The sequence below is a fragment of the Lissotriton helveticus genome, chromosome 1_1 (assembly GCF_964261635.1).
Source record: "Lissotriton helveticus chromosome 1_1, aLisHel1.1, whole genome shotgun sequence".
In the NCBI taxonomy this organism is placed as follows: Eukaryota; Metazoa; Chordata; class Amphibia; order Caudata; family Salamandridae; genus Lissotriton; species Lissotriton helveticus.
The window spans coordinates 1425318373-1425344759 of NC_136057.1; the positions used below are offsets into that span (position 1 = coordinate 1425318373).

Here is a 26387-nt window from a genome sequence, read left to right on the forward strand (position 1 = left end):
GGAGACCGAAACGTCGACCTTCGCCCTTGTCCTACCCAATTGACAATAGTTGTAAATAGGATAGGTTTGATCAGGACCTACAGAGTACAAGATTGATGCATTATTGTTCTTCCTGTAGGCCTGTTTATATATTTGTACTTTAAAATCCTTATGCCTCTTAACTCTTTTGATAAAATCTAAGATTTTCATATACACCTTGTGTTTCTGTTTTTTGTCATATGTGTTTCATGTCCAAAAATTGATTTTTGTCATTGACTAAATTATATAATTATTGATTGACTCTATTAGAGGACCATTGATTTGTCCTGCTGAGAGAATTTTGCTAACTATTCAAAAAGACTTTTGGAACTAATTCCCTTGGAGGCATCTCCTACCCTTTCATACTGTAGCAGAAAAGCCATCATCTGCAGAGTATCCACCATCCAAAAATCCAGATTCATGCCAGTGAAGCATAAGAATCGACGCAGAATCAAGCACCGGATCTTTACATTCATTGTGAATGATAGTATCTTGCAAAGCAAAAGAATAGTTTCCTCACATTTATGGCCTATGGTAGTGGATTTAAAAGTGGACGACCGCATGGAGAGCGATCATTATTCTCTGATCTTATCTATCCAACATTTGATCTCTAATCCTACCAATAAGAGTGCCAGACAAAATACTTACCAATCACAAGACCCCTTAGAAGCAAACAATCGTAGGTCCCTAAAGTGGCCAGCAGTCTTAGGAAACACAAACACTATTAGTCAGATCTACCACATCTTTGTTAGGCATATGTCCCCCTTGGCTGAAAATAGAACTGCTAACCATAGCTCTTGTCTGTTAGAATCCCATGACCATTTAATTGGCCAGCTCAGTGAGATCCAGACTGGAGTGGTAAAAAGATCAAATGCCGCTCACAAGTGTAAAAAAATGGGTAACTCTTGGTACAACCAGGAATGCCGGAGAGCCAAATCAGATTTAATTATTGCTGTCCGGGAAAATTCATCAGACAATGTTAAAATCAAAAGAGCCCAGTACAAAATAAGTTTACTTTCGGCCAAAAAAGAATGGGACGAGAGGGTATGGTCTGACCTGCTAGATGCTTGTAGGCGCAAAGATCAGACTTCTTTTTGGAGCCTTATTGCCAGAGGCACCAAAGGGGTCACTGAAACTAAGGACAGATTTCTTGAGGAAAGGACTTGGGTTATGCACTTCTCTTTACTATATGCTTGTGCCGACCCAGGTGATATTGAAGATCGGGCTAATATGTATCTTGACTTGGCATTGTATGAAACCCCTCTTGTATTTACCTTGAACGAAACAATTTTAGCAATTAAAGCTGTTAAGCCAGGAAAAGCCCCTGGCCCGGACAAAATACCTGGGGACCTTTGGAAACACGCAAATTACATTTGGCCCCCCTACATTAATTTATTATCTAATGAAATTGCTAGTGGAGCCCCTGTCCCCGAAACTTGGAAGGGGGCGGAGATTGTAACACTATTCAAAAAAGGTGATAGGTCGAATCCCTCACATTATCGTCCTATCAGTTTGATTGACGTGCTGCAAAAATCTTTTGCCCGCCAACTTCTTAGTCGTCTTGCCTTATGGATCGAAGATCATTCTATTTTTACGAAGTACCAGGCTGGTTTTAGACCAAAAATAAGCACAGTGGACCAGGTTTTTAGATTTTTATGTTTAGTCTGGAAATATACTATCATAAGGAGCTCCCATATATATGTGGCTTTCGTCGACTTGAAAGCAGCCTTTGATATGGTTCCAAGGGCAGACCTATGGAAGACACTAAATAATATGGGCGTGCCCAGAAACATTTGACAAATATTAATTAGACTGCATGAGAATAATTATGCACGAGTCAGATGGGGACCAAATGGGGAGCTAAGCGAGAAAATAAAAATATGTAAAGGGGTTAGGCAAGGGTGTGTAATGCAACCTACCCTATTCTCCCTCTATGTTAACGATATTCCCGACACCCTTTTGGGCTGCGAGCATGACTCTCCCAAATTGTGTGGTGAAGCCGTTCCGGCATTATTATTTGCAGACGACACCATTTTAATTTCTCAGACACCTAGTGGACTTCAGAACCTTTTAAATAAATTTAATTTGTATTGTCATGACAGGAAATTGGAAATTAACTCCTCAAAAACAAAGGTCATGACAATCAACCCTCATAAAGGTTTTAACAATGTTTTTAAAATAAATGATGAAATTATTGAAGAAGTCCCTAATTTTAAATACCTTGGTATTATTTTAGATAGCAAAATATCATGGAAAACTCAATTAGAAAATGCAAAACTGAGGTTGACTCAAAACCAGTTCCCGATCTTAAAAAAGCACAAGAACAGTCATTTTAAATCAGTTTCACCGGCCATTGAATTATTTAAATGTAAAGCACAATCATCCTCCCTCTATGGAGCAGACCTTTGGGGTTATGCACTGAAGGATACTTTTCTAGTACGGGAAAATTCCTTTATCAGACAGCTCCTAGGTGTACCTGGTTCCACACCATTGACCCCTGTATTGTGGGACCTCAATTTTCGACGCACTGATAACTATGCTTCTCTTCGCCCGTTGCTTTATTGGGTTCGTCTGTGGTCTACAGAGGAGCTGGTAGACTACAGAGAAGCACTGAAAGAGATAATGGCTATAAAAAATAGCACCCATCTGCCATGGTTAGCGTACGTCGAAAAATGGTTTGGAAAACTGGGCCTGAGTAACTTTTGGTCAGACCCAGATTCACTCACTAATAGTTCAAAAAAGCTTCTGAAACAAAGGTACTGGGAGTTTATTAGTGATTCAGTGTTAGTCAACCCCAATATAGGGACTCTGACTTCAAAATTTTTTGCAGTAAAAATGAATATGCAACTAGAGCCCCTTATGGATGAAATCTATCCCCCGTTGGCTAAAAGTCTGTATCTAAAATTTCGGTACGGCATTTTGCAAACGAGGGACAGGACAAGTAAATGGCACTGTAACAAGGGTGCAAATAGGAATACTGATTCAGTTTTATGTGAGCTTTGTGAAATGGGGTTGAAAGAGGATGAGTCTCATGTTTTATTTATATGTCCTGCATATCTTAACGCAAGGAAAAAATGGATAAAGCCCATATGCAAAATGTTAGGCCTTTGCCATATTGGGGTTGGGCTTAGAATTTTTAAGGGAGACACCTCCCAACCGATAGTGTTCAGCCTGAGCCGTTTCCTCTTATGTGTAGCTTTGACCAGAAAGAGGAAAGGTCTTAAAATTTAATTTTACTTACTTTTGCATTGCACTATCGCTGGTTAGAATTGAATGTACAAGTTAGGTGCAGAAGTATAATGAACTGGTTAGTTTAACATGGTATTGTCTGCTAAATGATAAAGTGTTGTTGTTTTTAGTGATCCTGGTGCTTGTTTTATATAGAATATATTTTATTGTTTTATTCTGTATATTTATTAAGTGATCTCGTTAGATGAGGCAAGCTGACTATGATGAATTCTCTTCCAACCAAAAACCCCTCAGGGAAATGTAATTATATACTCTGTATTATTTACTATAGGAAAAAACGTGCTGCTAATTGTACCCCAATCTTATTGTGACTGTGTACCCGCTTGTATTTTTTTATATGTATTGTTTCTTACAAGTTTTTTTTAACCGAATAAAGAAATTGAATTGAATTGAATTGAATTGATTGTATCTTCAATGATTTTGTTAATAGCGGAGCTGAAGGAGCGCCGAGAACACAGTCGCCCAGTTCATGGTAGAGAAAGTAACCCTGACCATGGAGATGAGCAGCCCCTACCACGCTTACACTGGAAAACATAGTGGGAGCTGACTGAACTTCAAACAGGAGAGTAGCAAACCATTAATGTCAGCTTCTCACTACAAACCTCAGGTACTCCCTGTTTGTTGTGAAATGGATATGTAGAAGTACACATTTTGTAAGTTCAAGTGTACTATACAGACCTGTTCTTCTAGAGCCTACAACACATTCTAAATCTTTAGCAACTTAAATTACTCTGTTTATGAGAAAAATATTGAGAAATTTCAGGTCCAAAATTAGATTAAGACCCCTACTTTTTTAGGAATGTGAAAGTACCTCAAATAACAACCTTTGTCCCTCTTTTTAACAAAAGCACTATGTCTATGCCACTTTTCACGAAAAGAACAACGTAAATTATCACGATGTTTGTGCGGTAGGAAAATTGGAGGACACTAGTTTGGGGCTTTGAACAAAATAGCACTGATCTTATGTTATCTCTGCCCATTTGCAGTAAAACCACCACCACCTGCGAACTGTGAGCAGAAAAAAGCCCAGGCCTTTGAGAGGTTTCGGGGTTGGTGGACAGGACCGCTGAAGGGACAGAAAAGCTGCTTGCTCTAGCTGCATTCGAGGCTGTCCTGCCTTGCGAACTGATGGATGTAGACTCTAAACCTCAAGTATGACTAATTACATTTTTAAGGGGTAGAGGCTAGACCCAGAGTCCTAGCAGGGGCCATATTCTTTCCAAGGAGGACTCAGCTTTGTCACCAAAGAGCCTTTGGACATGCATAGAGAAGTACTATCACACCTCCTAAAAATGGTATGCTGCTTTGTTCTGGCAAGATGGATGTGGCTAAAACAGTCACCTTCCACAAAACATGGTTTAACTAGCTAAAGAAACTGTGTAGGTAGCCATTAATACAAATACTGCCTATAGCAAAACATTCCCTACCAATTACAAATAAAAAAATGTTGCTCCTATTAGGAGAGACATTTGCAGTGGTGTTGTGTTTCTTTTCTGAAGAAGCCTGATCCTTTGTGGGATGTGCAGCCTGATAAGCAGGATCTGAAATTGAAGCCCTCTACCTATGAGTTGCCAAACACATTTTAGGAATTGATTGTGCCATCCCCGAGGCCCCTTTCAGTCTATCCTGAAAAGCCTCACGAAAAAGTAGGAATATATTTGCGGATTTCTTTTCTCCCAAAGTCTTCATGAAGAAGGAAGACTTCACCTGTTCAGTCTAAAGTAGAATGGCAAATATCTCAGCCACACTTGTTTTTTATTTTAGCACTGCCATAATGGATGATTGTTCATCCTGTTGATGAATGTTGTAAAACATATAAATTATAACCAAGCAGCTGATGAAATCATTGTAGTTTTTCTGAAGTTGTACAGAAATCTGAGGATATTCAACTTGCCTTAAGTAAGATTCCGTTGCGGTTTTGGTTGCCTGTAATATTCCTTTTTTTGTTCAGTGCGACAATGGTAATAGTGTCCAAAATTGGCATCAGTATCAACATGAAAGACACTGTCTACATTGACAAAATGGGAGCTGCCTTGTTCCTTGTGGAAGTAGGCGACTTCAGAAGCAGCTTTGAGGTTGTCTTCTATTGGAGCTGAGCACAGGTTACTGGTAAGTGCTGATCACAATTGAAGGTGCCAAAGTAACCCTGATGAATATAGAGAGTACTGCAGAGGGCGGAGGTAGGGTCAGAAATGCCATCACATGCTTTTAAAGCTTCGGTCTGTTCTGTGGAAGACCACAGCGAGAAAATGCACCTGCTTATCCCACTGGCGAACGGTAACAAATTCATGAAATAAGATCAGGCTTTCCTTGATCCACTTGAGCTATTTGTGAGAACAATAATAATCTTTCTGGCATTTTTTAGGGGGATTGTGGAGTCTTCTATTTCCCAGATACAGTCCCTCTCCTCCACAATCTGAAGGATATTTTGACCAGAACTTCCTAAGTTAAGCCATCATTGGCTTACCCATTCTCCCTGATGGCTTTTGGGAGCATGAAACTCACACAACATAGAATTGTGCAATAGTGAACATGGCAGTTTGTAACTTATATTTGATACCTAAATGATTCACATGTTTAAAATCCGAGAATTGTGAACGAGACATCATGAAAAAGCTGAAAAGAATAACCACAAAGGTTAGACTCCAGATTCTGCATCAGTAAAAGTAAGGAAAGAAATTAGCTGATCTCACGCGTGTAGTGGAAAATGATATACCTAGTGTGATGTCATATATAGTCATCTCATGGCCCTCATGCTGACGCAGAAACAGTGCTAATATGTACTGGTGATTGGCTGCGAAAGGAAAATTTCCTCAGAACCAGTCTGGCACCTGGGAAGGGTTTAAGTAAGGAATATGTGGCGAGAGCATCCAATACAAAGCTTAAACAGATGGAAAACTTAACTTTTGTACCACCTGTGGAACACAATTTGTTTTCTGCATTTTCACTTGACAGTCCAAAAGGAGGAAAATAATTCAAGTAATGTCTTCCATGCCTCAGTGCCTTCAGATATTGACATCCATTCCGCCTTTGACCATGATATCGGCTTGCAAGACAATCAACAAAATACATGACATGACTTCTTACGTTGGGCTCAGGTACACGCTGTTTGGATCGTCAAAGGGTAAGCCCGGGTGTCTCAGTAAAAAGCAGACCATAACGCCACTTTTATGAGCTTTTCTGTCTCCAACCCTTGAATGATATTGCAATTCTCCATCTCCGCTCCTCTTGGATTATTGTTTCCACTCTGCAAATTCAACTACTCTCTGCACCTTCTCTCTGCACCTTTATCTCTCACTCAAGCATGCTTCTCAAGGCTCTCAGGGTCCGATTCACAAAGGTAAACTAACACTTTTGTGTACGTTTACTACTTTTTAGTATTCACAAAGGTAAACTTAGATCAAAAGTCTAACTTTACTACTTTTTGGTATTCACAAAGGTAAACTTAGAACAAAATTCTAAATTTACTAATAGTGAACTTACCTTTGTGAATATTGAAAAGTAGGAAAGTTAGATTTGTGGTCTAACTTTACCTTCATAATTCAGGACCACTGTGTTTAAAATGTATCCTACACCTCTCACTGTAGCTTATTCCCATTGTAGTACTGCTCTTCTTGTAAGCACCAGTAAATGAGAAGTTGCTCTAGCACTATTACTTTAAGAAGTTGGAAACATAAGCTTTAGTTTCATCCCCCTGCTCTCAGCATGCACTGCTTTTCACCCATCTTGTTTCTTCTGCCCTCCAGATCCTACCCAAAGTAGTGAGTTATTTTTGACCATTAGAAGAAAAGCAGTTGGAGAAGGTGCTGTAACTGAGCAGCATAGAATACAGACATTATATGATCCACAAGAACCACTCAGGAGGAAATATTGCATTCATGAGCGTAACAAAACATTTCTTTCAAAATGGGGTTGCCAAAGTACACATCTGCCTGGACCTAGTACCAAAAGAATAATGTCTTGATAAAATGTGAATTGTGGCTCGCGCTGTAGCTTTACAAATTGGTCTCCAGAGGTCCAGAGGGTCACAGAAGCTTTGTTAGTCCTGTCTGCAATGTCTTGCAATTGTTACTGGGGGAAGGAGTAAAGGGGGATATCTTTCACTGAATAACTCTCAGATATCTAAGAAACTGTTCATCATTCTGTATAGGTTTTAGAATATTTTCATCCTGGCAGTAACATTCCAAAATGTTTCAAATAGTTGAATTCTTTCTAAACAAAAAGAGAAAAGTTACTTGCCAATAACTATGGTTCTCCAGTAAAGGAATCGTTCATAGATTCACATGCTTGACTATACCCCATCATCAGGCTGGGAAACTTCTCTAGACAATGTTAAACAACAGTGTATGCATACTCCCTAACATTTAAAACAGCCATGAACTTTTCTTGGTTTGGGGAATTCAGCTCACCAGATTGAGTTCTGCCCTTCATTTTAAGAGTTGTAGTGACTAAGAACACACTCCTTCTGGTCAAATCTTGTTTCTGTCCTTATTTACCCCCCACAGTCTATACAGAGTCGGTTTAATTGGTCAGGCTCTTTTGTCTTTTGAAGGCAGAATTTTAGACAGTGTCCAAAGTTTAAGAGAATGCAAAGTTCTTTCCGCCACCATAGTGGACTGTGGGAACATAACAGACAATGAGTATTGCTAATTCAGATGAAAATGTGTTGAAACCTTTAGAATAATTCTGGAATTTATTTGCAAACCAGTATCTTTAAAAAAAAACACAATTTTCTTTTTTAATTAAATAGTGCTTGAAGTTCGAATATTGTTCTAGCTGGAGGCACACAAAAAGGAAAACCATTTTCCAGGAAAAGTGCTGCATGGTGGCCGCATGTACTTGCTTGAGATGTGCCTTTATCAACACTACAGGTTGTAGTGTAACAGATGAGGTCCTGCTTGGACAGAATGGCCCTCACCACCACGTTTTTCTTGTTGGTAATTGATAGGAAAAAAAGGCATTACACCGACCACCCTAAAAAGAGAGGGTTGAGAGTGTATTTCCATTCCTCCAATGGCACCTAGTTTGTTGTGCCATCGGAGGAGAATTCTGTTGATGAAGCAACCAGAGGATCCATTGACAGAATACCTAAGGTCTGCCCATCTATAAATGAAAAGGGCGGAATGAGAGTTTCGCAGGCAACATAGTCTATCGCCTTTGGGACAGAGTATTCTGTTGGCCAAACTCGAAATCGGCCCTTAGTGTTGAGCCTTCAGTTTCAAATTCCTTGACATTTACAGAGCGTTTTAAAATTTTCATTTTTCAATACTGAATTTTTAAATATATTTTTTATAAAACTGCTAGTATTCTTTAATTTCCTAAACAGTTCCCTGAGTAGTCATTTTGTATGCCCAAGGGTCCACAGGCTCTAGGTTAAGAACCACTGCGGCAGAACACAGAAATTATCTAACATCAAATCAATGTAAAGTCTTTTCTGCATTGGCTATATATAGGCCGTGAAAAGATGGTAGGGAAACAAATCTCTTAAGTGGAGGGTAAACCAGAGGCAACTCTGAGCATAAGTATTTGGTTTCAGCAGTGCATTATCCTCATGAAAACCTTAGCCTGCACCTCATCTGAAAGCACTGAATTGATGTATAATTTGTGTTGAAATGATGTGACTAAAATCCCAAGTCACAGCGGTATTACTATAGTAGTGGTAGGCTCATAAACTTTGCACGTTAGAGTACCAAGAATAACACTTAAACCACAACACAATAGGATGAGCTTTTCCTAGTGGGTTGAACCAAGGGAATTCACCAAAGTCTCGTCTGTCCAACCTATCCTACAGACAAATATTCTGTGCTGTGGTATTCTGATAGGGCGACTGTTCTGACCGCAAAATAAGCTTTACAATAAACTGCCTTAAGGCATGAGTCTACTGAGTTATAACTGAAAGTCAGTACTGAGTTGAATGTGCGCGAAAGACTATTGATTGTTGCATAGAAACAGATTTGTATTAATTTGATTTTGCATTGTTTCCCTATCAAGTACTGCTCTGATTTCCCAGTTTTTGACAAATTCAATTACCAGTAAACTAAGCTTTGAAGCACAATGTACGCAGCACCCAAACTTGAAGTCAATGGTGTAAAATGCACACCCCTCGACTTTTAAGATAGGAAAGTAACTATGCAACATCTGATAGTTTAGAAACAAACTTAGGCAAGAGACAATGAACAGAAAATGTGTGCAGGCATACAAGCAGCAAACAATTACATTGTAATTCATTAAATTACTTAAAGAAGTGCATATGGTATTATCACAAAGTTATTTTTAATCTTTTATGTAAAAGTTATTGAAAATATTCACTTCCTTAAAAACATAGTACATCATTTAAATGTCCTGAACAGTATTCAATACATGAATTATTCGTCTATATTGTGGAACAGTTGTCAATCATTTAATCCTGCTTAGTGTGCTAATCTTGAGCACATCTGATTTATTGCACAATACGTCAATTCATTAAGTTTTGATACAATAGCAATTTAGTTCACAGTATGATAAGGAAAATGCTACTTACCAGTATGCATCTGTTCTTGGCATGTAGAGCTGCAGAGTTGTACACTTAGCATTAGATCGCCACCTGGTGGTGGGCTCGGATGATTGCAGGTTGTTGTCTTCTTGGAAGAAGTCTTTGTTAGTTCTGAGATAGGTGACTCCTCCCTTGGACAATACTGCGCATGGGCATCGGCTCCATCCATGATGGGAAATGATGGAGTCAGTAGAAGTAAAGAGAAAAAGGGGTGTCCATGCGTGTACATCTAAGTAAGATGAAAACTGGAACGGATACAAGTCCCGGGGAGGCGGGAGGGCGTGTACAACTCTGCAGCTCTACATGCCAAAAACAGGTGCATACTGGTAAGTAGCATTTTCCGTTCAAGGCATATGAGCTGCAGATTGTACACTTTTACTAAAGAACAAGGGAACCCACTAGGTAAGCAAGGACCTGGGGTATCAATTAAGCTAAAGACAGCGGTCCTTGACAAGGAAAATAACGAAAAAAAGTCCAGTCGAACTTGAAAATTTAATCAATGTTTAAATATGTTAGATCAGACGAACCAACATTGTTGGTTCGTCTGATCTAACATATTTAAACATTGATTAAATTTTCAAGTCCGGCTGGACTTTTTTTCATTATAGTGCATATTGTGGCCTATAATTATTGCAGTTGTTATTTTCCTTGTCAAGGACCGCTGTCTTTAGCTTAGCAGATTGTACACTTAGCATCGATTGTGCAGCAGTGTCTCCCCTAGCGGTGGTCGCTTGTATCCGTTGCATTGGTTAGAAAAAGAGTTTTAAGGACAGCTTGGCCTACTGCAGCTTGCTGCTTGACTTGCACATCAACACAATAGTGTTTAGTGAAGGTGTGTGGTGTAGATCATGTTGCTGCTTTACATATGTCCTCTAGAGGTATGTTTCCTAAGAAAGCCATAGAGGCTCCTAGTTTGCGAGTGGAGTGCGCTCTAGGAGGAACTGTTAATGTACGTTTAGATTTAATATAGCATATTTGTATACACTTTACAATCCACCTCGCAATCCCGACTTTAATGATGGGGTTGCCTTTGTGCGGAGGAGAGAAAGCGACAAACAGTTGTTTTGTCTTCCGAAAGGATTTAGTTCTATCTATATAGTACAAGAGAGCTCTCTTAACATCTAATGTGTGTAAAGCTCTTCCCACTACAGAGTCTGGGTTTTGGAAAAACACCGGTAACTCTACGGACTGGTTTAGGTGAAAAGGAGTGATGACTTTTGGAAGAAATTTTGGATTAGATCTAAGAACCACTTTGTTAGGATGTATTTGAAAAAAATGGTTCTTCTATAGTGAAAGCTTGTATCTCACTTACTCTTCTGAGAGAGGTAATGGCAACTAGGAAAGCAGTTTTCCATGTTAGGAATTGCAGTTCACATTTATGTAGAGGCTGGAAAGGGGGTCCCATGAGTCTTGTAAGGACAATATTTAAGTCCACACAGGGGAAGGTGGTAACCTGGGTGGGATTATTGTTTTCAATCCTTCCAGAACGCTTTAATCGCAGGCACTCTAAAGAGAGACAGATGTTGCCTATTTTGTAAATAGGCTGTAATTGCTGCAAGGTGCAGGCGTATGGAAGACTATGCCAAATTAGACCTTTGTAGATGTAAAAGGTAACAAATGATATTTTGGATGGAAGCATACAGGGGATCAATTTGATTATTTTTGCAATATATTGCGAATCCTTTCCATTTAGCGGCGTAACACGCTCTGGTAGTGGGTTTCCTAGCCTCTTTAATAATGTTCATACAGTCTGGTGGTAGGTTTAGATAACCAAACTCTAAGACTTCAGGAGCCAGATCGCCAAATTCAGTTGGTTCGGGTCTGGGTGTCTAATTTCTCCATGGTTTTGTGTTAACAGGGATGGAGTTAGTCGTAACTTTTGGTGTGGAACTAGAGATAGTTCTACAAGTGTGGTGAACCATGGTTGTCGTGCCCATGTGGGAGCCACTAGGATCAGTTTGTGAGACTGTTGTCTGAGCTTGCGCACCACCAATGGAATCAGTGGGAGAGGCGAAAAAGTGTACGCAAATCTGCCTGACCAGTTCAACAATATCGCATTGCCTTCGGACAGTGGTTGTGGAAATCTGGCAGCGAAGGCTGGGCATTTTGCATTTTCGTGGGTGGCAAACAGATCTTTGTGGGAATGACCCCACGTTTGGAAGAATGGTTGAAGAACTTGTGGATGTAGTTCCCATTCGTGAATCTGTTGTGACTGCCGGATCTGCTATCTGATTGGGAACCCCTGGAAGGTGTTCCGATAACAGATGTATGTTTTGAGGAATGGCCCCTCTCCAAATGTTCTGTGCGAGCTGGGAGAGTTGCAGAGAGTGTGTCCCCCCCTGTTTTTGTATATAGTACATGGCTGTCATATTGTCCATCCGGATTAGGACAGCTTTGTTTTGTACTTTTTTTTTTTAACAGAGTTTTATATGGCGCGAACTTGACCCTGCATCGGGTATCAGAGCGCTTTACATAGCACCAGTTGCGTTACATGAGCACACACATTAATTTTTGTTAGGCACGGGGAGATTAAGTGATTTGCCCAGAATCACAGGATGTTCACCGTCATTGGCGAGACTCGAACCCGGTTCCCTAGGTTAGAGGGCGACCGCCCTAGCCTTTAGGCCAACTCCTCTCCCCCAAATGGAAGATTATTAATTAGAGCACAATCAGGGGTCTAGAATGAGGGGGCTGTTTGGGGTGGGATACCCCTACTTGAAGTTGAAAAGTCTTGAGTGCTAGGAATATTGCTAGCAGCTCTAGATGGTTGATATGGAACAGTTTTTGTTGATTGTTTAATTGACCCTGAGTTGTGTGAAGTAAGAGATGGGCTCCCTATCCTGTGAGGGATGCGTCTTTTGTGAGCACTACTTGTGGAACAGGCTCGAGGAACGGCCGCCCTTTTGTCAAGTTTTTGGTGTTCCACCACTGCAGAGAGCGATGTGTGCGGCTGTCCACCAACACCAGGTCTGTTAGTTGACCTTGAGCTTGGTTGCACTGTTGTGCTCAGCACTCCTGTAACGGGCGCATTTTCAATCTTGCGTGTGGTACTATGAAGATGCAAGATGCCATCATGCCTATTATCCTCATGAACACCCTGGCTTGCAGAGACTATTGGTGTTGAAAGACGTAGACTAAGGCTTGAATGCTCTGTATCCTGGCTGGACTGGGATATGCTAGGGCTGTAGATGTGCCTATTGTAGCTCCTAGATACTGGTGGACGTGCGAAGGCTGCAGGTGCGACTTGGTGTAGTTTATCGTAAACCCTAAGCTGTGCAACATTTGAATTGTCTGATGTGTGTGTTGGACACACTGATTGAATGACTTGGATTTATGAGCCAATCGTCTAGGCAAGGGAAGACATGTATTTGCTGTCTCCTGAGGTGTGCTGCTACCACTGCTAGGCACTTTGTGAATACTCGCTGTGCTGTTGTCACTCCGAATGGAAGGACTTTGAACTGATAGTGTTGTCCTTCTAGTACAAACCTTAGATACTTTCTGTGGGCAAGATGTATGGGGATATGAAAATAGGCGTCCTTTAGATCTAGTGTTGTAAGGAAATCGCCTTGTTGCAGCAGTGGAAGCACTTGTTGTAGAGTGATCACATGAAAATTATCTGATTGTATGTAATGGTTGAGGGGCCTGAGGTCGAGAATGGGCCTTAGTGTCCCGTCCTTCTTGGGAATTAGAAAGTACAGCGAATAAACCCCTGTTCCCTGTTCTTCTAAAGGAACTAATTGAATGGCATCCTTTTGTAAAAGTGACAGAACTTCTTGTTGGAGCAGAGTCAGGTGGTCTGTAGACATTGGACGCTGCCTGGGAGGTATGTGTGGAGGGGTTGCTGTAAGTTCTAGGCAGTAGCCATGTTGGATAATTTGTCTTACCCTCTTGTCTGTTGTAATGGAGTTCCAGACAGGCAGGAACTGTGTTAATCTGCCCCCTACAGAAGTGGAATGCTGTGGGGGGAGCGGAGGAAAGTCATTGTTTAGTGGCGGAAGAGGATCGATTGTTGTTGTTACCGCGACCTCTTCCTTTGGTATTATTGCCTCTGTATCTTCCTCTATAATATCCCTTGTTAGAGGATGTTTGTGACTTGAAAGATGTGGTAGTGTCTGCTCCAGTTTGTTTGGAGCCTCCTCTGTAGAAGGAGCGACGAAAGGAGCCTCTAGCTGGTGTGGACTGTAAAGCCCCCACAGACTTGGCAGTGTCAGTGTCTTTTTTTATTTTTTCTAATGTAGTGTCTACTTCTGGGCCAAATAATTGGTTCTGATTAAATGGCTGGTTTAAGATGGTGGTTTGCACTTCTTGTTTAAACCCTGAAATGCGTAACCACGCATGCCTTCTAAGTATGACACTGGTATTTACAGCTCTAGATGCCGTGTCAGCGACATCTAGTGCACATTTTATTGAGGCACTGGATATTAACTTGCCTTCTTGTATGAGGTCAGTAGCTTGATATTTATACTGATCTGGTAGGTGCTCAAGTAGTTTCTCTAATTGATCATAATGAGCCCTATCGTAACGAGAGAGGAGGACTTGTGTATTTGCTATGCGCCATATGTTTGAAGCCTGCACAGCTATTCTTTTACCTGACGTATCAATTACTTTGGATTCCTTGTCAGGTGGGGGTGCTTCACCAGAAGTTTGAGAAATAGCCCTCTTCCTAGCATTGGCCACGACTAATGAGTCTAGTGGTAGGTGTCCTTTAATATAGACTGGCTCTATATTTTATCTCAATTCTGGGGTTCAATATTCGAGTCTAGAGTCTTTAAATACCACTGGAGCATGTTTGATTACCCCTTTAATCATAGGAAGAATTTGAGCAGACCGCTGGGACTGCTCAAAGGTATCTAAGAGAAAATCTTCCTCAATGTCATCTGAATGTATGGGGAATCCATGGTATACAGCAGCTCTGTTTAACAGATTACCAAAACCAATGGTATCCTCTGGAGGGGAAGGGTTTGATGGGTATGATTGTGGCTCAGGAATGTCAGGCACGTTTTGAGGGTTTGTAAAGTCCCATATAGACACCTTTTTAGTGTTTGGAAAGTTCCACACACCCTCCTCTACAGGATATGAACCAGGTTCTCCTATGTCTTCCCCCCCACCCAAATCATATTCATCATCCGTGTGTTGAGGCGAATGTGATGATAATTGAGAATGGACAGGAGAGATTTGAGGTGATATTTGGGGAGAAACAGGAGAAGAGGGAGGTATAGGAGAGGAAGGGTGCATATGAGAGGTTGCACAGTACTTTTTTTTAGAGGAACCACAGGTGGTAGTGGTGTATCTGCTGGTCTCTTCTTGAGAGGCGTAGCGCCTACATGACCTGTGTTTGGGTCTATTTATATCTTCTTTTGTCGAGGATCTGATCGAAAAAGTTCTTCCTCCTGTACAACCTTCTTGGGCATCGATTTTTTCGGTGGCGGCGAAGGTTGTTAGGTTTCTTTAGCCTAGGTAGATGTTATAACGTCCCGTGGCATAGGTTTTGGTGCCGAAGGTGTCGTTTTCGGCTTTGTAGGCATGTTCGAGGATTTGGGCACCTCGGAATCATGCTTTGTGGTTTTTGGCACCGAAGGTGTAGAAGTGGACAGCTTCGGAGCCGGTGCTTCTTTCGGTTTCGGTATCGTAACAGTGTTCGGTTTCGGTATCAATACTATTTTTGTTTTCGGAGCCGAAGGGTGTTTAGGCTTCGGTGCCGAGGCATCTTTATTTTTCGGTGCCGATGGAAGAGGCTTGCTCGGTGTCGAGGCACTGGAAGGCGTAGTTAATTTCTTTGGAGCCGAGCTCGAAGGCGGGGCTTTCGAAGTAGGTGTTCGGTCTCGACTGGGCCCCTTGGGCGGAGTGCTGACCTATGTCTTCTGTTTGGGCAGTGTATGTGGTGCAGGGGCAGTAGTACTCACGCGCTGACCCGATGGAATGGAGTCATCTGAGTCGTCTGCCTCTGATACGATCTGGAGATCAGGTGAGTCTTCTTCGGGAACGAGCGGAACCTAGTCGTCGAAGATATCTTCCGGTGCTGGAGCTGATCTCTTCATCTCGTGTCGACGGGCCCTCTGATCCTGGAGAGTTTTCTTCGATCGGTAGGATGCACAAGCTGTGCAGGTCGACTTGTGGTGTACCGGCGATAGACAGAGGTTGCAGACCTCGTGGTGGTCGCTATGTGGAAACTTTGCTTGACATACCGGGCATCTTTTGAACAGAGTTCTTTCCATGTGGTGTAGGCCGCACGGCGTCGATAGGCCTAACGGCCCACTGTGATGACCGGAATGGAAACGATGGCGTCGAAAAGTTTTGCGGTCGATGTCGAAGGTAGTTTGAGGAAGTTCTGCGCTTCGAAATTGCAGAAAAGTAATTTTCGGCCGGAGCGGAGAAACTTTCATCCGAACCCAGTGGCGGAAAAAAACAATCTAAGGATGGAGCCGATGTCCATGCGCAGTATTGTCCAAGGGAGGAGTCACCTATCTCGGGACTAACAAAGACTTCTTCCAAGAAGACAACAACCTGCAATCATCCTAGCCCAACACCAGGTGACGATCTAATGCTAAGTGCACAATCTGCAGCTCATATGCCTCGAACACTTGAATATCTATTTTTTTGACAGGATATAGGCACAAAGGCTGACGCTGTATAGACACTACGCGCGTTTCGACGGGAATGTCTTCATCAGGGTACCGTCGCTTTAATCACTACAGAGGACACAAAAAGAGAAGAACATGTAGATACAGGAAATATTTGCCTGCAGTTTATAAGTATTCTTTGAAACGTCTTGCCTATTAACTGATTAAACTCCAACTACAGTAGGTAAGTTGAAGCCAATGTGACCACAGATTCACAGCTATAAATAAGTAGACAGGTACAAGATAGACCCCTTTTGTGATAAAATTCCTATAACCACCGAAAAGATCTAGTGCAAAATAGGCAAGATTACACCCAATGTGTTTTGCCCAGAGATATTGTGACTTCCATTATGGTGGCCGCTAAGTAGCTTTTGCCTACATCTCCACTAGAGGGCCCTCCCATACAAAACATACGGGCCAGAGACATATTTAAGGTTTAGAATTTGGGTGCAACGACTTGCCATAACGTTTTGAATACATTTACGCCACCAGTAAAAGGTTTGCCATATTATATACTGGCCCGAAGAATCACCCTCGCAGTACTATACATCATCTGTGATGAAAGGCGTATTTATACACCCCTTATCAATCAATCAATCAATCAGGGAATTATAAGCATGCTACTCATCCGTAAGGGTCTCAAGGCGCTGGGGGGGGGGGGGGAGGGGGGGGGGGAGGAGGGGTGAGCAGCTCTGGTCAGTCGAAGATCCAGGTCTTGAGCGTTTTCCTAAAGATGTTCAAGGAGGGGCGTGTCTGATGTCAATCTGGAGCTCATTCCAGGTCTTGGCTGTGAAGTAGGAGAAGGTCCTTTCGCCCATTCTGGCTCTGCGATGCACGGGGTTTTGGCGAGGGCAGTGGATCGGAGGTTTCTCTTGGGTGCGTGGAAGGAAATTCTCTCTTTAGGTATTGGGATCTGGTGTTGTGGAGGCATTTGTAGGCGTGGGTGAGTAGCTTGAAGGTTACTCTCTTCTCGACGGGGATCCAGTGGAAGTCCGTAGGTGTAGGGTGACGTGTTCCTGTCAGAGGACGCAGAGGACGAGTCTGGCTGCGGTGTTCTGACTGGTCTGAAGTTTGCGGAGCAGCGACTTGTTGATTCTGGCATAGAGGGCATTTCCGTAGTCTAGTATGCTGGTTATGAGTGCGTGGGTGACGGTTTTTCTTTATTCGGGGGGATCTCTTTGGAAGTCTTGCAGAGGATGCAGAGGTTGGTGAAGCAGATGGAGGTAACAGTGTTGACGTGTCGGGTCATGGAGAGGGAGGAGACAAGTACGATGCCGAGGTTCCGTGCGTAGTCGGTGGGGGTGGGTGGGCTGCTGAGGGTGGTGGGCCACCAGGTTGTGTCCCAGGCGGTGAGGAGGGTCTGAGGACGAGGACCTCTGTCTTCTCCTAGTTGAGCTTCAGACAGCTGTTGCTCATCCACGTTGCGATGTCCTTCATTTCTTCCTGAAAGCTGAAACTGGAGGCGACGGTGTCCTTGGTGAGGGAGAGGATGAGTTGGGTGTTGTTGGCATAGGAGCCTATGCTGAGTCCGTGCTGTCTGACAATGTTGTAGAGTGTAGGGCTGAGTGACGATCCCTGAGGCACTCTGCAGTTGATCTCTGTAGATTTGGAGAGGAAGGGTGGCAGTCTGATTCTTTGGGTCCTGCCGGAGAGGAAGGAGCGGAACCATTCGAGGGCGGTTCCCTGTATGCCAGCGTCGAAGAGTCTGGGGCGAGTTTGCGGTGGGAGACGGTGTCAAAGGCAGGGAAGCGGTCGAGAGGGATCAGGGCCGCAGTGTGGCCTTGTTCGAGGAGGGTGCAGATGTTGTCTGTGGCGGCGAGTAGGGCGGTCTCGGTGCTGTGGTTGCTTCGGAATCCAGATTGGGAGGGGTCAAGGATGGAGTTCTCTTCAATGAATTTCGTTATTTGGATGTTGACGGTCTTCTCTGGGACTTTGGCTGCGAAAGGCAGGAGGGAGATGGGTCGGTAGTTCTTGAGGTCTGAGGGGTCTGCCGAGGGTTTCTTGAGCAGTGGCTTGACTTCCATGCATTTCCAGTCATCGGGGAAGGTGCTGGTTATGAAGGTGGAGTTGATGGTGCGTCATAGTTCTGGTGCGATGGCAGCTTTGTGGAAGATGAACGTAGGGCAGGGGTCAATGGGTGCTCTTGAGTGGATGCCCTTCATGCCCTTCATGGTCGATACGGTGTATTCGGTGGTGGCTGTGGTCCAGGCGGGGATGGCGAGTTGGTTGGTGGTGTTGGAGGGGGGAGTGGTTTCGGAGTCCTCTCGTTGAAGTTGTCGTAGAGGGCCTTGATTTTCAGGTAGAAATACGAGCAGAGGTCCTGGGAAGGGGTGATGTCTGAGGCTTCGCTGGGGGTTTGGTGAATTCTTGGACGATGCTGAAGAGTTCCTTCGAGTTGCCGGCGTTGGTGGAGATCTTTTTCTGGATGAAGGTTTGTTTGGTTGACCTGATGAGTTGGTGGTATTCGGTCATGGTGTTCTTGTAGGTGGTCCGGCTTTCCAGTGTTTTGCTGTTTCACTGATTCTTTTCGAGACATCTGCAAATGTGCTTGAGTTCTTGGACATCTGCGGCCTTCCTTGGGCATTCTCTGTCAGGGTTGTGGAGGGATGTGAGTTTGTTTGAGCAGTTGGAGATCCATCTGTGTAGTTCTTTGGCTGCGAGGTTGGTGTCGGTGAAAGAACCCTTAGCAGCCGTTATATGTTGCTTTACTCTTCCTTTCGCCAGGATGCATCATTAACATTCTTACAATGTAAGAAAACTTCGCAGTCAGATTTTAACTTTGTCCATTGAGTTTCCTCATGCTTGGAGAGACTAACAAGGTAATGCTCAGTAATAGAGGCCCATACTTTCTGCACTTGCATTACCCCTAAGCAGTTTTGTCATGCAATGCTTTTTTATCGTTTAGTTATTTAGGATCCATCATTCTCTTAAAACTCTGCATCCTTTTGATGAATTCATAACAGACAATATATAGCGCATTTAACTATCTAACGACTAGACATTGGACATTCGAGTCACAACTTTAGGTATTCACCCTTTTATTGCGCTAGACAAATTCTTGCATAATCTCTAGAGCTACATTCTATGTGGTAACTCGGGCACTATTAACTTCCAAAGATACACAACTTTTAATATGTCCAATAAGTTGAACTCCAATGCATGCAATTGGCATGACCTTAAATATGAATACATCTATTTTGTGTCTTCAAAATTGCAGCTTTCTTTTTTTTTCATATGGTGTAATCTTGCCTATTTTGCACTAGATCTTTTCGGTGGTTATAGGAATTTGATCACAAAAGGGGTCTATCTTGTACCTGTCTACTTATGTATAGCTCTGAATCTGTGGTCACATTTACTTCAACTTACCTACTGAAGTTGGAATTTAATCAGTTAATTGACAAGAAATGTCAAAGAATACTTATCAACTGCAGGCAAACATTTCCTGTATCTACATGTTCTTCTCTTTTTGTGTCCTCTGTAGTGATTAAAGCGACGGCCCCCTGATGAAGGCATTCCCACAGAAACGTGCATAGTGTCTATTCACCGTCAGCCTTTGTACCTATATATTGTAAAAAAAAATCCTTTTTTTTCAGATCTTCAAGTTTATCATACTGTGAACTAAATTGCCATTGTATCAAAAGTTAATGAATTGACGAATTGTGCATTAAGTCAGATGGGCTCAAGATTAGCATGCTAAGCAGGATTAAATGATTGAGAACTGTTCCACAATATAGAAGAATAATTAATGTATTGGCTATTGTTCAGGACATTTAAATGATGTACTATGTGTTTAAAGAAGTGAATATTTCTTATAACTTTTACATAAAAGATTTTTTTTAAAGTGTGATAATATCATAAGCAGTTCTTTAAGTCATTTAATAAATACAATCTAATTGTTTGCTGCTTGTATGCCTGCACACATTTTTTGCTCATTGTCTCTTTCCCAAGTTTGCTTCCAAACTATTAGCCTTTTTCCCTGCGCTTGGCAAGTCACCTTGCATGCAGGGGCCCCTGCTTTCTACACTAACTATCCAACATCTGGCCAGTAAGGTGCAAATAGATCACCCTACGTGAGCTGCACTTGAACACCTTGACCACCACCCGGCTTAGAACTGGAACTGCTGAAAAGCAGTACACAAGACCTCATTTCATCTCTGATATTTCTAAGTAAATTATGGGAATAATGGCAACATCTAAAATAGAGCTATCTTATAGGTAGTTTGTTGATGACAAACAATTCAACAATAATAAGCGAATTTCTCAATTTTGGCTCTTCGGATAGATTTAGTTGAGAAGCTACAAGAGAAAGTAAGTTTGACAGGTGGCAAATAAATTATATGAAATACATTCAATCAACAAGATAATGCTGGCAGTAGCTAAACTTAAATAATCTAGATTTACTTGGCGTATAATAGGATGCCTAGTACCTAGAAGCTGCAACTTACCTTGAGCTTGGGCAGGCGCTTGATGGTCTTAAGGGGTCTTAGCACTCGCAGGACACGCAGCGATTTGATGGTATTGATGTCTTTCCCTTTGCTGCTACCACTATGGACATACAGACATGGGAAAGAGAATCAATTAGAGAGCACACAACTGGTGTCTGGAACGCTTAGATTAACCTCAGCAACTGTCAATGACACTTTTCCTTTTTTTTCTTATGAGTGAAGAGAGAGCACAGATAAAGAAGAGCCAGAATTAAAAGCATCCAACAATAGCTGTTTCTCTCCAAGAGCATGCTCTGAAGTCTTCCCAAGCACATCCAGGATGCACAGTACAGTTTCCATGTGTTACGCTTGAGTATCGGAAATAGTACTCGGAACAGCCTGAGGGACATTTATTAGTAGCCAACACTAGTACTCAGGATAATGAACTGGCACTCTCCACAATAAAGTGTGAACTCAGGACAAAAAAAAGTCTTAGAAACAGGCTCTACAGCCTGTGGGAACTAAGCATATTCGACTAATCTGAAAAGTGTCTTTCCTGAGATCAAGGTTTAGGATACAGGATGAGTCCTTCTATGGGCCAGCTGTCCTCCATGACACTGGGGCTCAGGACACTGGACAAGCTGGGGAACTCTCCACTGAGAAAGGGAGACAGGACTTCTTAGATGCAGTGAACATCTCTAAGGGTAGTATTTAAAAATGAGTTCCCTTGCCTCGAGGCCCGCTGAATACATTGGGACCAAGCTCTGAGTGCGGCTCTCCAGATTCCAGTCGGAATCCTGAATTCTAGCTTCAGCGAAGGGTTCCCCTAACTCAAAAGTAGATCATTACACTGAGACATTTCTCATGGGGCCAGCAATACTTGGTCAGCGTGTTCTCTAAATCCAGCCTCCAGCTATACATTTCACATCACCCCCTACAAAGGGATAGCTGCTCTTGTTCGTGCACCCACAGCACCTTTAAGGCAGCCGACAAACCTGCAGGTCAGGTTTCTTTTAGGTGGACTTCCACACACATCACAATCAGTGAATCAATCATCAGGCTGGATTACATAGTGAACAGCTCGCCATGTTTCTATCAGTTTTGCAGATTACAAGTAGAACACACTGAACAGACAGAGTTAGGCACCAGGACGTCACTTGGCAGGGCAAAAAACTAGGCTTGATGCAAAGACATTGGCAGGCCTTCATTTGGTTGTCACAAGAATTCAGGGTAGGCAACAGACGTGGCACCACAGTTTTTAGTTCAGTTTACAGTGGTTCCTACTACTAGGCCAGGAAGCTGCGACTTCCTTGTCCTGTTGTAGAATGATTCACGCCTGTCTCTGCTGATTCTGCATATCCATACACCTCTCAAAGGGGGTTGGGGATATAGGCACTACGTAAGCATTCATGTTACCAATGTTGTTTGTTGGAATGCACCAGTCATTCACCAGCACATTCCCCTTTTAATCTTCACCTGCTCCTAGACCTGGTGCTAAGCAGCGCATGATTGCAGGAGGGGACACTGCAAGCTCTGTTCTTTGGCCCTCCATATTAAGGGCATGATAGGACTGAAACATGGTTTTGCCCCATATAATATCATGAGATGAAATAAAACAGAGAAGAAAAGGTGCAGTCATTTACGGATGAAAGCAGATGGCCTGGAGGACCAAAATCCTTTTTGTGAGATGTAATCGGAGAGGGGTCTTCCTCTTTAAAGGTGTCACACTCAGCCCTGACAAATTCTCAGTCAAACTCACAATGCTTCAGAAATTCTGGCATTCTTGAAAACAAAATCCATTCGAATCTCCTTGCTTAGGGAAAATAGATCTTGTCTACAAGGTAACCATATAATTTAATTAATTAGGGGGGAGTCTCCAAAAATTATAATGAATGCAGTATGCTTGTAGTTGTATTTATAAGCGCAACATACACCATATACATTGTGGCACTGTAAAAGTGTAAGAACACTCTATCAACACATTTACACGTGACAGTTGTTAATTCAGAAAAAGATCATTGTTTAAAGCTTTGCTGGGCATTAAGTTGGCTAGACATCGAATAGCAAAATGGTTGTTGATTCCATTTGGGAGTTCCAACTTTCAAATTGCTTCTATTTAGGAACATGTATCAGGTACTGATAATCAGATCTCAGAAAAAGTTGTGGGAAGCAGCATTGTAAACCCATAGACAGGGGACTTTGTTTTTGATTGTTGATACAACTATGAACTAAAGCTATAGGAACTCATTTAGAGTTTATGGGAAATTAACATCTTTCAGTTTCTAGAGGAAACTCTAAATGTGGAGTAGAATTGAATTGATGAATTTCATCCACCACAGGGATAGTAATGTGGAGGAAATTCAGACAGTTGATTCTATTCTGTATTTAGAGTTTCTTCAAGAAAGTGGCGGGTTTTCAGTTCGCTCTGGACAGGGCCCACAGATTTGAATAAAACACACTGTTTAGCTGGGAGATCACCTAATATAGTTACATCTTGTTAAATGTAATAGAAATCTGGCAGAGGTGCTCTGTGTTATTTGCATTTTCTGCACAAAAGACTTGGGTAAATCTTAGTAAAGCCACATGTGATGACATAAAACATTCATAGTCTGGATTTTGAAAGAAACTAAGTGCAATATTCATTTTGATAGAGGTAATTGGTAGAAACAGGAACGGACTCCGGAGTTAATCTGAACGGTCATACGTAACTATGAATCAATCTTAGACCCCAAATTCTTTGCACTTGACATGGTGTGGCTTGATCTCTAAGGACCCAATCAACAAAGGAATTTATAAGTATGTGTAGTAGTGCTCCTGTCCTAGTTAACCTACTCTTAAATGCTATTGACAAGGATACCAGCATAGCTCTATGCCTATGCAGATCCTATCTCTTATGTGGGTTCTCTGCCTAGAGTGCATAGAACTTCATACGTGTAGTACTACACTTTAGGTATATGTGAGAGCTGCAAATGGGGTGGACAGATAATGGGAAATAGCTAGTACGAAACAGAAGCAGAATGACAAAATGAAGGAGCGGGATAAAGAGGGACTGGCAAATACAAAAATACATCTACAAATAGTGCTCTAGTCAAATTCATCAAAGTTAAACCCGCATTTATCACTGCGACACTACAAAACAGGCTCAAATCTACTCCATCCAAGCCTTGGAGTAAACCACACACCACAGATGGCCACGCACAGGTACTTCAAAGAGATTACATACAAATCAATGGAGGCAGGGTATAACACTACCAGTACAAAGCTCAAGACCAATAGGAAAATTAAAATAAGTAAAATGCAAAATGGTGATATACCGTTAGAAATTGTACACATTATCCTGCACAAATGTAAAACAGTAAAAAATAATAAAATATAAATAATAAGATGAATGTAAAAACTAGCCATATAACTGTATACATAGCCAGACGCCTATACAAATCACATTATAAAACTAAAAAAACTAAAAAACGAATGCAAAACAATGTTTATATAACTGTATATACTGCAGACACCCATACAAATCATATTTTAAAAATGTGAACATACCGGATGCACATACATAGAAAATGAGAAATATGTAAATTAACGAGTGATTTAAAAAAATATACAACTCATCTCACATCCTACACTACTCTGCACACATCCAGCACAACTCTACACATTTCTTGCAGCACAAGACTAAGAGGGCAGAGATTAGGGTTTGGCTATGTATGGGCTACCAGTAGTAATGTTTGTCAGGTCTTAATATTTTCCTCAGATATTACTTGTTCCCCTATTCTCTTCAATACATAGTTCTAAATAGCTAAGTAGAGATGCACTTGTAGATTTAACTTGGGGAATTGGGCTCCAAGTGCCCGTGGTCAATAGAAAACACACTAAAATGGTATACTTGCATATGGCAAACGTATTTTTGTTCTCTCAACATTCAATTTTAGCTATTTAAAATGCATCCTGTTATCAACAGCTGCAAAACAGGTATTAGAAATTAGAAGAACACGTGCAGAGCTCTAGTGGTTTTCAAAACAATCTGTGTAGCATCAGCACACATACGAACATGTAGCCGAATCAATGCATGAGGTGGCCCATTTAAATGCATAAAGATTATTAAAAATAAGGCATAGCAGAATAGAAATCTGAAAACTCCCAAATGGTAGAGGCCGCCCTTCTGAGGGAAAGGGAGGCAGTGTCACTCATTGAGTACTATATGCCAACGTGTCAGTCTACAAACCAGGCCATGCCCAGGTCCACTAAGTTTAGTTATTAATATCTGGTAATCCATGGTGTCAAATGCAGCTGACAGGTCTAGTAATATTAACACAACAGAAATACATTTATCTGATAACAGTGCAATTTGTCCACACTTGCAACCACAACAGCCTCTTTGGGGAGGAGATGGGGTGTCCTGTTTGCTCTGAATGTAACAAATTATTTTTCTGTTTCGATTGCTGAATAAAGGCTGCTTTTTCTAGTAGTACGGAAAGAAATGGAAGCTGAGAAAATGGCTGATAATTAGCCAGGTTATTAGGGAACAGGGAAGGATTTTAATAAGGAAATCTGGAGTACAGATTGTAATTTACTGGGGAACATTCTTGTAGGAAGAGAAACATTGATGATGTCCATAACATCAGAATTATCTGACTGTAAAAAACTTGTCTTAAGTTTTGCAGGTAGAATGTCTTTATGAGAACCAAAAGGCCTGCTACTCTGGAGAAATTGAGCACAGTCTGCATCATCTGGAAGGAAATTCAAGAGAGACTGGAGTACTGAAGTGTCAGACTGAAAGGTGGGCATGATTTTCTCTCTACGCAATCATAGCACAGAGGTGATCGACATATTTTTTCATGAACAAACTCAGGAAATTCATTGCATTTTTTTCCTAAAACCCCTTCTTCTCTTACTCTTTTTGTGGTTCTTCTAATTTATTTAAAGTTTCAAAGATTGTTGAAGACATATTTGAGATTGCAAGTACTTTATCTGCCTGAAGAGAAGCAGATTTAGTTGCTGTCTTATATTTGCGACTGAACATTTGCCATTGCTGGTTTAGTCCTGGAGTGTATTGACACCACTACTTGTGTTCCATACATAAAAGTTATTTTGACATTGTTGAGAAAACCAAGAGGCTGATATAGGGTTTGACGGAGAGGGAAACCCATTGCAACAGCGACAGAATACCCTCTTGGTTGAACTCTTGGTGCACTCGCATGACTTAGGGCTGGACAGGTGCACACTAAGTCGAGAATGAAGCATGCTTTTGTTCTGTGGCCGACATAATCATCCTGACCGAGTCCGGGTTGTCATCATCGCGCTATCAGAGGTAAGCCATCCGACCAACCACCCAATTTAGAATGGGCGGTCAGATGGCGTTTTCTTGCTGTCAGAACACTGACAGGTAAAACCTGGCAGTGAAGGACAGTAAAAACAAAAGGAATACTCCCACGCTATGGGAGAAAACTCCCATGGTGTGGGGGTCATTAATTGTATATATATATATATATATATATATATATATATATATATATATATATATATATATATATATATATT

At 41.8% G+C, this 26387-nt stretch overlaps 1 protein-coding gene across 1 annotated transcript in view; it reads right to left on the minus strand.

Moving 5' to 3' along the window:
* Window positions 1-26387, minus strand: part of CACNA1A (calcium voltage-gated channel subunit alpha1 A) — a 1120700-nt gene that overhangs the window by 476282 nt on the left and 618031 nt on the right. The window contains exon 25 of the mRNA XM_078685323.1: window positions 20865-20964. Within this exon, the coding sequence (XP_078541449.1) occupies window positions 20865-20964 (100 nt within the window). The remainder of the gene's footprint in view (window positions 1-20864; window positions 20965-26387) is intronic.